General features: G+C 44.6%; 1 protein-coding gene and 1 long non-coding RNA gene across 7 annotated transcripts in view; both read left to right on the forward strand.

The window, feature by feature from the left end:
• PTPN13 (protein tyrosine phosphatase non-receptor type 13) overlaps positions 1–12,378 on the forward strand; it is a 172,333-nt gene that overhangs the window by 81,250 nt on the left and 78,705 nt on the right. For 5 of the 6 annotated variants that reach the window (XM_082236237.1, XM_082236238.1, XM_082236240.1 and 2 more), the window contains exons 6-7: positions 1,193–1,286; positions 6,296–6,853. In XM_082236237.1, the coding sequence (XP_082092363.1) occupies positions 1,193–1,286; positions 6,296–6,853 (652 nt within the window). The remainder of the gene's footprint in view (positions 1–1,192; positions 1,287–6,295; positions 6,854–12,378) is intronic. The other variant, XM_082236242.1, reaches the window with a different exon arrangement.
• LOC309540206 lies at positions 5,343–6,291 on the forward strand. Its single transcript, XR_014223131.1, has 2 exons — positions 5,343–5,620; positions 5,760–6,291. It is a non-coding gene; the product is annotated as an uncharacterized lncRNA (long non-coding RNA).

Below are 12,378 nucleotides of genomic sequence, written 5' to 3' on the forward strand. Positions count from 1 at the left end.
GCCATTGGTCCATTTAGCTCAGTGTTGTCAACGGGATGTGGGTGGCGCTGTGGGTTAAACCACAGAGCCTAGGACTTGCTGCTCAGTAGGTCAGCGGTTTGAATCCCTGCGACGGGGTAAGCACCCATTGCTCGGTCCCTGCTTCTGCCAACCTAGCAGGTCGGAAGCACGTCAAAAGTGCAAGTAGATAAATAGGTACCGCTCCTGCGGGAAGGTAAACGGCGTTTCCGTGTGCTGCTCTGGTTCGCCATGCTGGCCACATGACCCGGAAGCTGTACGCCGGCTCCCTCGGCCAATAAAGCGAGATGAGCGCCGCAACCCCAGAGTCTGCCACGACTGGACCTAATGGTCAGGGGTCCCTTTACCTTTACCTGTCAACATGGACTGGCAGTGGCTTTCTCAGGTTTCAGACGAGGGAGGCCTTTCCCAACCCTGCCTGGAGATGCCAGGAATTGAACCTAGAACCAAGAAATCTCTTTAGATTAAGGTCAATGACCAGTACTCAGAAAGAAACTTTGTCAAATATATGCCAAAACAGAGAACCATAGCAATAAAATGTCTAATGACTGCCTCGTGCTATAGAACACTAGGGATAAGAAGCAGAATGAGTCTTTGATGAGTTTTACATTCATGTAGCACCATAGAGAGCTGGACCATAAAGAAGGCTGATCGCCGAAGAATTGATACTTTTGAATTATGATGCTAGAGGAGACTCTTGAGAGTCCCATGGACTGCAAGAAGATCAAACCTATCCATTCTGAAGGAAATCAGCCCTGAGTGCTCACTGGAAAGACAGATCCTAAAGCTGAGGCTCCAATACTTTGGCCACCTCATGAGAAGAGAAGACTCCCTGGAAAAGACCCTGATGTTGGGAAAGATGGAGGGCATAAGGAGAAGGGGACGACAGAGGACGAGATGGTTCTCAAAGCTCCAACATGAGTTTGACCAAACTGCGGGAGGCAGTGGAAGACAGAAGTGCCTGGCATGCTCTGGTCCATGGGGTCACGAAGAGTCGGACACGACTAAACAACAACAACAGCAGCACAATATTCAACCACCCTAGAAGAGCTGGCTGAGTTCTGATCTGAAAGGAACATGGAAGCCTATAATGCATAAAATGCTGCAAATGGTTTGACATAATGTGTGTGGATTTTTCAGATCTGCTTGATTGCTTCTTCTTTTTTCTAAACAGGTGGATCAACTTCCCTGCACAGGGGACAGAAAGGTGCAGACTGACAGGAGCCAGGCCATCCGGGAGAGGCTGAGAGGGAAAGGACTTCCCACAGGTGAGTGTTTAGCAATCAAGGGAGTGTTAATGTTGGGGAAATCCAGAGTGCTTTTTAATCTGCCTTGCAGACAAGTACAACGAAGGAAGCAGAGCTCCTCTTGGTGCTGTGACCAGCTTGACAGGTTTTTGCCCCTGAAAGCAGATTGCTCACCTCACAGCTAGATGCCACAGTGGCACACTGGTGATGCGGCAAAAATCTGAGTGCATGGTGGCAGCTTTGAGGGAAAACCTGAACATGTATCCAAAGTACAGGGGGGGAGGGGAGGGAGAAAGTTCTGTGGCGCAAGTGTAAATCCTTGCACTGATGGAACGAGCGCAATTGAAAACTGTCCCGTAGTTCTGGAGTTGTGGAGAAGCGATTGCATGGCTACTTCAGTACAAGACATGTTCACACTTTTTTTTTTGGTCAGGGAAGCATCTTGAAGCCAAACTAGATGCAGTGCTAATGTCATGAGTGCAACTAGCATGTCTCGATTATAAAAAGTAAAAAAGCCAATCAGGATAGGAGCTTCAGCGGAGAAGGTAGCTTTCCCCCCCTCCCTCCTCAATCCAATTAAGACTCCCCTGAGCTAATAGTAACTCAGAGCGGGGCGGGAGGGAACTCAGCTGAATTGTGTTGTTAGGGGAAAGCCGGGGGGGGGAGAATCTCCCCATGGACATGTGTGGACTCATGCTCACACACACACACTTGTGGTGGCTAATTTGTAATAGAGAAACATGTGCCACATCTAGTTTGATTCTCAGTTCAATAAGAGTCCTAGTACTTCACATGCTCCATACCAGGCATAGGCAAACTTCGGCCCCCCCGATGTTTTGGACTACAATTCCCATCATCCCTGACCACTGGTCCTGTTAGCTAGGGATCATGGGAATTGTAGGCCAAAACATCTGGAGGGCCGAAGTTTGCCTATGCCTGCTCCATACCATATCCTCAGATGGGAGAAAAATAATACCTCCGGTTCTGTACCACATAGGCCACTCTATTGTTCTTTGGGAAGAGGGAGGCATAGAAATGTTATACATAAAAGAATAGATTAATCTGAATGCAGTTATCTCCCATAAATACACACTTCTCTTCTCCTTAATACACCTGCCGTGCCGCAGCCTGAAATAGACTCCCCCACTTCTTCTCATGATGCTGAGCAGATGTAGAATCATGTGGGCGCCCCACACTTTAACCTGAGTCATGAGACTCTTAATCTCAGGTCCATGAGTCCGAGTCCTACATTGGGCAAAAAATTCCCGCATTGCAGGGGAGTTGGGCTACAGTTCTATGATTCTGTGAGATTTGTCCCTAGCAAATAGCTCCTGGAAAGGCCTGAAAGCTCAAAGTAGTCAGGATTAAACACAACCCACGTTTTGGCTTTTGAGTTTGTGAGACTCATAATTCAGTATCCTAGGAAGGCAGAATCTGATCCTCACCTTGCCCAGTCTGGCCTAGCATAAGCTAGGTCTTGTGAAGGCCCTGTTTGGGGTGTGTGCCTGTGTGTTTCCTGAACTAAATCCACATTGTTAATTCCCTCCTCTTACTTTATGTGCCATCTATCTTCAGTGTTTAACAAGTATTTCAGGGCTCTTCTCCCGTGTGAAGATTGAGCATCCAATAAAAAGCAGGATCTATTTGGCTGTTCTGGTAGTGTAATGCTTGTAACCAAGAGCTGAACATTGAGTGGTTTATATGCTCGCTGCAAATTTCTTAGACTGATACTCAATATGAAAATATATACACCGCCCCCTACTTTTCTTCCAGAGTGAAGCGATGCTAAAATATTTATCTAATTCTTTATGGTGAATTCCTTAGCAATGGGACCCATGTGTCTAAATAGCAGAATTTGTATCAGGGTGTCACTATTAAAGTAGAGCAATAGTTACAATTACTTTTAATAATGTACACATAACTTAATAATTTAATTCCTCTGCTGTTTAGTGAAAATCTTATGAGGGACTCCATAAATAAGCCCCTTCGGAGTATAATCCCCAAAACTTGGCATCTTATTCGGGGGGGGGGGGGGGAATGTGGACCCACAAGGAATTGTGGAAAGGAAGGGATGAAAGTGGGAAAAGGTTATTCTCCAATTCTACTTTCCACTGTTTCTGCTTGTCCCCATTCCCACCCTCCACCCCACATTCAACCAACCCCATTTAATCCTCCCTCTCATGTATCTTTACTATGCGTCTGCTTAGCCTGTTGACAGCCCTTCCTTCTACCCTCCAAAACACACCTCCATTCTCACCATCTCCCCTCCTTTTCTCTTGGAAGCAACTGGTGAGAAGCAAAAGAGGGATGGAATATTACGCGGCAACCAGACTGGTGACTGGGAGTGGCCGCCGATACCATATAACACCGGTCTTGAAAGACCTACATTGGCTCCCAGTACGTTTCCGAGCACAATTCAAAGTGTTGGTGCTGATCTTTAAAGCCCTAAATGGCATCGGTCCAGTATACATGAAGGAGTGTCTCCACCCCCATCGTTCTACCCAGACACTGAGGTCCAGCTCCGAGGGCCTTCTGGCGGTTCCCTCATTGCGAGAAGCAAAGCTACAGGGAACCAGGCAGAGGGCCTTCTCAGTAGTGGCGCCCGCCCTGTGGAATACCCTCCCACCAGATGTCAAAGAAAACAACAACTACCAGACTTTTAGAAGACATCTGAAGGCAGCCCTGTTTAGGGAAGCTTTTAAGGTTTGATGTATCACAATATTTTAATATTTTTTTGTAAGCCGCCCAGAGTGGCTGGGGAAGCCCAGCCAGACGGGTGGGGTATAAATAATAAATTATTATTATTATTATTTCAAAGGAGCCTAGAATGTTCAACTGACTACCTAAGTGAAACTAAGTGATGCCCTTTTGGCAGCAGCTGAAAACCTTGTCTGTTTCAGCATAGAGCACTCTATTCCTCGTGGGCAGTAGGTGGCTGGTACGAGTGGAGTGGTGCTCTGAAGAGAGCATCTGGAAAGACCTATGGGCAACTACATCTAAAAGAGAACTCCAGAAACTGAAGCCAAAACCAGAATTAAGAAGAGACTGGCTGACAGTATTAAAAGCAGCTGCTGTAAACTGCAGACTCAGACCCTTGATGTTCTTTGTTAAGAGAATATCGTTAGCAGCTTATCGTTGAGAGCAGTCAAGATAATAAGGGGAGCTGGATTCAAAACCGCAGCTGTGGTGAACGAGGAATAAGGTTTTCTGCAGGGAAACAGAGAGAGTAAATGTTAAAGACATTTGGCAGAAAATATAAATTAAGGGAAATTGGATGGTGATGATTCGGCAAGGCAGAGAAGAGAGCACTTTTGATAAGAAATCAGGAGTTGACAGACAAAACAATCTCATGTCGAGAAAGTAAAAAGTCCCAAGAGCATCAGAAGAGAGAGGGGTTGGACTTGCTCAAGTGTAAATCCATTAACATCAGTGTGACTACTTTGAAACTGGTCTGAGGTTTAAGGCCATGGCTTGCTGTTAGCGTGATTGCATCAGCGATGACAATTGATTGAGCATTATATAACTGCGTATGCTGTTGATGTACTTTATCTTTGACAGTTTGGGGATAGAGGCTATATTTATCTCTTGGACTGAATCTGGTCCCGTCCTTCTAATCCACCCTTTGACCTTTTTCTTTTTGTTTCCATGTGGAAACAAGATGTATTTTCCTGCTGCTCACAACACAAAACTTCCATCGAAGTTTCCATCTCCGTGAGCCATTGGCAATAATCAGGAGGCTGTCCCAGAATAAAGTTCAAGAATGTTTGGTGGTTTGTGGTAGTGCTTAACTCTTTTTTTAAAAAAACAAACAAACTGAATCTACCACTGATTGGTCTCTGTGGTCACTTTGTGAGGTACATGGACAGGATTTTATAGGGAAGTTGTATTTTTTATTTCATGACAGGAAAAGACAATGAGCTAAAGTTGAAACAACCAAAGTTGCCCTGTATTTCTGTCAGGAATTTATTATGTCTATATGTGTCTTTGAGAAGCAACTGAAACTTAGGATTTCTCATGGGAGAAGCATATGGATTCCTCGGGGGGTGGGGATGGATGAGAGATAAAAATACAATTTTCGTTGTGGCATATTCGAGGCAATTTAGTTCTTTCTGAGAGAACACACCTGTTTCTGCTATTCAGAATATGGTAACTAATCTTGCCTTTTATATGCAACCAAAGTGTCCATCATACTGCATGAGCCCCTGTGGGGTACATTGCGCCATAGTTGTGTTGTTGTTTTTTAAGCAGACATACATTGCATGCTAATACCTGTAGGATTCCTGGAGGTGGGTAGCTGGGCTGCTAAGTCCCAGTTTTAATGACTGAGGACAGATTTACAGTGCAGTTCTAACCATGTCTACTCTGATGTAAGTCCTATTGAATTCAGTGGAGTTTACTCCCAGGTAAATGGACTTGGGATTGCAGCCCCTGGCAGTATGTTAATTGGAAGTCTTTGCCATTCACGCCTATAGAGAACTGTAACTATCAAGGCAGAGGCTAACTTTTGCTCCCTGTTCACTACCGCTCCATCGTCTTGAGAAAAATGGCAGATACAGTGGTACCTCAGGTTAAGAACTTAATTCGTTCCGGAGGTCCATTCTTAACCTGAAACTGTTCTTAACCTGAAGCACCACTTTAGCTAATGGGGCCTCCCACTGCCGCCACATCGCCTCTGCACGATTTCTGTTCTCATCCTGAAGCAAAGTTCTTAACCCGAGGTACTATTTCTGGGGTAGTGGAGTCTGTAACCTGAAGCGTATGTAACCCGAGGTACCACTGTATGTCAAACTCTTATCTGCTGTCCATGAAGCTATGTTTTAAGTCTACTTCTGCAGTAAATAAATGCAAAATATAATATTGCCATTTCTTTCCATTGAATTCATACATTATATGAAGCTGTCACACTTGCCTTGTAAAGAAAACCTTTCGTTGTTACTCTGTCCAACCTTTCAAAAACCAATTAAAGCGTCGTTGTTTGTTGAAAAGCGGAAAAAGCTGTACATATCCAAGATGGATTCTTCTTGTTCCAGGAAGAAGCTTAGTGGCTGATGGCCCAGAGGTGCTCCCGGCTCCGTTCTTTGAACAGACCATGCTTAGCAAAAGGCTTAGTAAGTCCATGGGGTTCTTGTCTCTCAGAGGTCTTCAAGGCGAGGAAGACTTTTGCCAGGGCGCTTCCTCCGATTACAATTCTGGCCGTGAAGTTGACATGGATGCCGGCTGCCCTTACCGGTGTAGGGCTAGTGACTTGGAAAGGAAAGTGGATGCTGGCCCCAAGCGGAAAGTCTGGGCTTCCTCCTCAGATCTGCTCTGCTCAGCTGACAAAGTGGCCCAGAAAGACCAAGTTGGGGATTCCCGCAAACACTATCATGCAGGGACAATCCCAGTACGGACTTCGGCAGCTACGAGAAACAAGGAGGGCAGATACTCTGACGGGAGCATAGCCCTCGATATATTTGGCCCTCAAAAACTAGATCAGGGGCGCTATGTGCCAGAGACGTCGACATCAGCAGCCTTATCAAGTGCCTTTGACAGGATCAAAGAGAGGCAGAAGAAGTTGCAGTTGCTGAGAGGAGCCATGAATGTTGAAGGTCAGTGAATTTTGTGCCATACACATTTGAAGCTCCACCCGCACATTTGAAGCAGTCTCAAGCCGCTTTAAGCAATCATGGCTTCCCCCAAAGAACCTTTGGGGCTGTGGTTTGATGGGGGTGCTAAGTGTTAGGAGATCCTTATTCCCATCCCGGAGCTATAATTCTCAGAGGTTCCTTGGGAAGAATGATTGATTTGATAAACTGTTCCTGGGAACTGTAGCCTGTTAAAGGTTCTGAGGGTTGTTAGGATTTTTTGGGGGAGCCTATAAGTCTTAAAAGTTGGTATACAAGTGTTTTAAATGTCTTGATGTAGTTGTGACCTTAAACATGGAGTCTTTCCCTCTGTAGTTTGTGTTCACATTTGCTTCCTTGTTAGTGCAGACCAGAGGAAGAGAGACATTTTCCGTTTCTGTTTGTATTTGAGCCCAGACTTCTTTAAACCTGGATCCCCAGATGATGTTGGACTACAACGCGAATCATCTGGAACCATTGGCTAAGCCAGCTGGGAATGATGTCATCCAACAATCCCTGGGGACCCAAGGTTAAAGAACACTGCACTTAGCCATTTTAGGTTTCACATTATGGGGCAATTTTGGCAGCTTAAGCTTTGTGTGTGGAAATGCCATAAGAGCATAAGCCAGGAAGTCCCTGATTCAAATCTCAACCAAGCCATTAGCTCGTTAGGGGGCCTTAGGGAAGCCACTGTTACCAATCTCCCACCTGCACTATGGAGATAGGCCACTGGTTGTGTTAAGAGTTGCTGAAATAATCTGTGTTCAGTTGTTTGAAAGAAGTGGTGTGGTAACACATAAGTATGAATCATGATGCATCTTAGGCTTATTCCTGCCAGTCTAATATCACCACTTTTCCCTCTCCTATTATTCTTGTGCCCGTACTGTTTGTGGAGCGAAAAATCCAACCTCTTCCTGTATTTCAGCTTCAATGAAATGTGTGATTGTTGTGCACATAGGCAACTCCCAATTTGCACAGGGGTTGTGTTCTGTGTCATTGTGCGCAGCTGAAATACCCCATTCCACCCTACCCTTTGAGTGATGTCTCTTATGACGTTTCCAGGTCACTTCCAGTTTGGCTTCGTGCACATGTGTGCGATTGTGCACACATCAGTTGCATGAAAAGCAGGTTGCCTGTAGTACCATACTTGCAAAGGGAAAAATCAAGAGGGGAAGAGTATTATCATTCCTACTAACTGGAGTGTTTGTAATACCGAAAGCACATGGTCACATCTGTTTCCCCGAAACACTCCCAGAATTATCCTGCAGAATTGTCCACCCTTCAAGGCAAGCGAACAAGAAGGATTTTCACAGTTCCTGGACACGTTCCAGTCAGGGAGAAATGACCAAGGAGGAGCCTGAAGCAAAACCAGTATGGGAGATAGTCTTTCTGGTCAGATAGGGTAGGGAGACCTGAAGGCTGAATTCAACCTGTGGACTGGAGGTTTCTCACACCTGAGAAAAAATAATATTTTATAATCTTAAGAGACTTAGGATACAAAAGGAAGAAAGAGTATACACGTTTAGGTGCAACACTCTGGTTCTGTTACTCAAGGGGTGTTTTATAACAAACAGGTAGAATGACCTCTTTAAGGAATGTTTTGGAAGCAGAGGAGCCGAGATGGCAATTGTTCATATAATAACTACCCCACAGGATACTGCTTCCGTTCTGAAATATTAAAATTAACAATCAGCTGTCACACACACAGGCAGCTGATAATTTTGGAATCTTAGTACATTCTATGGAGGCAAGCTTATGATTTGAGAAGCTTCTTCCTTCTTATCAACACCCTCAACAGTTTGTGCGACTTTAGCTTGATTCTTTTCCAGGAAATTTAGAATTGCAAAATTTGCCTGCAGAAACTGGGCTAAGTTGCATAGGATAATTTATATTGCAAAACTTTCGGTTTTGATTAGAAAATTTCCTGATCTCCTAGAGAGTGATCCGTTTGAGCATGCTTCTTGTACTCTTGTTTAGTAAACAAAGCTAAAAGCTTTGAAGCTTGCCAGCCCTGCTTAATATTTGTTTGCGGCTGGCGCACATTCATTTTTACTAATGAACTTACAAAATGGAAAATTTTCCACAGAAAAATAAAGCGCTGGCAAAATTTCCTCCGGGCCCGCCCTCCCCCTGCCCCAACCACTGCCACTTTCTGTTTATAATATATTGTCTAAGCCTGATAATATGATATTCAGATAACGTCAGTTATGTATAAACAACCCCACCCCCCCCATAGGCTGGATTTCACCAGCCTTATTGTAAAGTAAATAGATTTGTTTTGCTACTCTCTCAAAGCCTGGTGATGGTTGCTCAGCATCATGCACCAATTGTCCTTCTTCAGGGTCATTCTGTCCCATAGTCTGTCCAATAAGAGCTTTATATTAAAAGAGCAGCCTTTACTTGCTTGCTCTGCACCACGAGAGCAGTTGATGCCTTCTTGGCAAGCTAACGGCCCTTCTAGACGTCCTTTTTATTGTACTCATGATGCTATCAGGGCAGTCAAATGAGATTCTGCTTTCATCATGTTTGGGCTGCAAAAGTTTTAGGGTGGTCACGCTGCTTCATTTTCAATCAGTTCATATCCCATAACTTTCTGCTGAAGTTCCATAACTTCTCGTGTTTAAGATGTGTATGTAGAGGTGGCAGCTATTTTGTTTGGGGGTGAAGAGGGTATGTGGGTGCCCCATTCCACCCCACCCCACCCCACCCCACCCCTTCCTCCCTCGTTCTGACTTCATCCAGGTCCAAAAGGACCTGCATGTCAGCGATCATGTGTCAATTGGACGTGCCTAAAATGGTCCCGCCCTATATGTGTTTGTGTGTTCCACTTCTGTTGCTCCATAGCAAGGGTCAGCAAACTTTTTCAGCAGGGGGCCAGTCCACTGTCCCTCAGACCTTGTGGGGAGCCAGGCTATATTTTGAAGAAAACGAATTCCTGTGCCCCACAAATAACCCTGAGATGCATTTTAGATAAAAGAACACATTCTACTCATGTAAAAACACGCTGATTCCTGGACCATTCGTGGGCTGGATTTAGAAGGCGATTGGGCCAGATCTGGCCCCCAGGCCTTAGTTTGCCTACGCATGCTCTATAGCCCTTCCAGATAGCCCCGGCATTGGGGAAGCATCACAGACCAACTAATAAAGCAGAATAGTAAAGGTAAAGGTACCCCTGCCCGTACGGGCCAGTCGTGTCCGACTCTAGGGTTGTGCGCCCATCTCACTTAAGAGGCCGGGGGCCATCGCTGTCCAGAGACACTTCCGGGTCACGTGGCCAGCGTGACGAAGCTGCTCTGGTGAGCCAGCACCAGCGCAGTGCACGGAAACGCCGTTTACCTTCCCGCTATAAAGCGGTACCTATTTATCCACTTGCACTTAGGGATGCTTTCGAACTGCTAGGTGGGCAGGAGCTGGGACCGAACGGCGGGAGCTCACCCCGCCGTGGGGATTCGAACTGCCGACCATACGATCGACAAGTCCTAGGCACTGAGGTTTTACCCACAGCACCACCCGCAGAATAAGTCCACCACAAATGCACTATGACTGTGTCAAGAACACATGCACTATGACTGTGTCAAGAACACATGCAGAATATACGCATGAGAAAACACCAATTGGGGAATGGGGTAGACCAATGATTCTTAACATCTGGAATTTGTCAGTATAGCATGTTTGAAATTGGATGCCATTCTAACATATTTTCTCCTCCTCAGTCTTTGTGATGCTTGCTCACCACCCAAAATTGCATTTTCTTCAAGTAAAAGTTGCACATGTGGTTAAGCTTGTGGTATTGCAGTGAGGGTATCTATAGAACAGGGGCACATGTTTCAACTATTACTGCTTGAGCTGTAGCTGTGTTATTTCCTGCGTAAAATAGAGTGACTTCCGTTTCTCCCAATAAGTTTCTGTTCTGTGTCGTTTTGAAGGGGGGATGCTTGGCTCCATGAGTTTAACATGGGTTTTTCATGCATGAGCAAGTATGGCACAGTATGCAACGGTTACTGGTTAAGAGACACACGATCCCTGTCCTTTAAATACAGTCATAAATCTAGCAGTGGTCCAAGCATATTTTTGTGTGGTTAGTGTGGTCTTTTGAACTGGGTTAATTGTATTTTGCTGATTGTGGAAGTTGGCGACGCAGACTACTGTTGTTTCAGGGACAGAATGGGTTTGATAGAACATGAGGAGATTGGCTTTCAGGGCAAGCCACTCCTAGCTCCAAATATTAGGATTTCTAAATGATACTGGCCAGGAACTTCAATGTTATGGCTTCTTTAAAAAAGCTTTAGCTAATGTCATTATATATTTTGACCAACATGGGGAGGGGGAGCAGGGAAGGTAACTGATCTTTTTAAACCTCTCCTTTAAAAAAAATCAATCTAGAACAGTAGGGTAGCCAATATGTCTCTCTCCAGATGTTGTTGGACTCCACTTCTCATCAGGCCCAGTCAGCTACTTGTTCCCAATCTTAATTTAGATCCAAAATTCCTGCCACAGATTATTTAAAAAGATGGGGTGGAGTGGGAAACCTCAAACATTTATTAGCAAAATTATTAATAATAATTATACAGATATGTTTCACAAAAACATTTACCTTGTTTTGTTTATGTATTTATGGTGTTTGTATGCCAACCCCATAGCATAAAGTTATTCTAGCAGTTAAAAATAAAGAAGCAAAGAAGCCAACAAAATCCAAAGTAAAGCATGAAACCATAAAACATGGGGCGGGGTGGGTGGGTGTGTGGGTGTGTGTGGAGGAAACCAGCATAAATGCAACAAAGCAGAACTTGTGGCATCTCAAAAACTAAAAACAGGTTTTAGAGAACTGAGGCACAGACTGCTTTAGTTATTTAACAGGCTTGGGTTATTCCCATTTTTAAAGAACAATTCCCTCCCGCCCCTTTGGTATTGCTTGTTTTAATTATCTTTTTTCCTTACACATACACACACTTGCAGTGCTGGTGATTTGCATAACATCATGTTTTTGAGAACTTCTGCACAGATCATTTGAACCTTATTAAACGTAGGCCTTGTTATTTCTGCTTTTGCTCTTGATGTCTGGCGGCACTGAGCTCTTGTCCATATTACGACTTTGGAGCTTACATCCATTGCCTTCAATAAGTGATGTGTTCTGTTAGTTTTGAGCCGAGGTTGTTTCGTTCTGGGAGCACGTGCTTTCCTGATAATGACAACCAGGCAGAGCAAGCGCAAATTCAGTATCGATTGGCACACACATTTATTTTCCAGCCGCATTACTTGGTCTATGTCAGTCCTGGCCGGCTAAAAACACTCTGTAGGTTTAATTCACAGATTCAGTGAGCATTTGCTGGTTTTAACTTGATCCTAAGAAATTCTAATTCAAGGTAGATCCATACCAGCTGAGGAAAGGTTGAGATGTCCTACATGTTACTAAGCTCCACCCTAGATGCAATAATAAAGGATAAACATAGCAACAGAAGGAAGATGTCAATGTACACTCTGTTGTGTTCGATATAATGATTGGTGTTGTT

This window comes from Podarcis vaucheri (genome assembly GCF_965113315.1).
Source record: "Podarcis vaucheri genome assembly, chromosome: 9".
NCBI lineage: Eukaryota > Metazoa > Chordata > Lepidosauria > Squamata > Lacertidae > Podarcis > Podarcis vaucheri.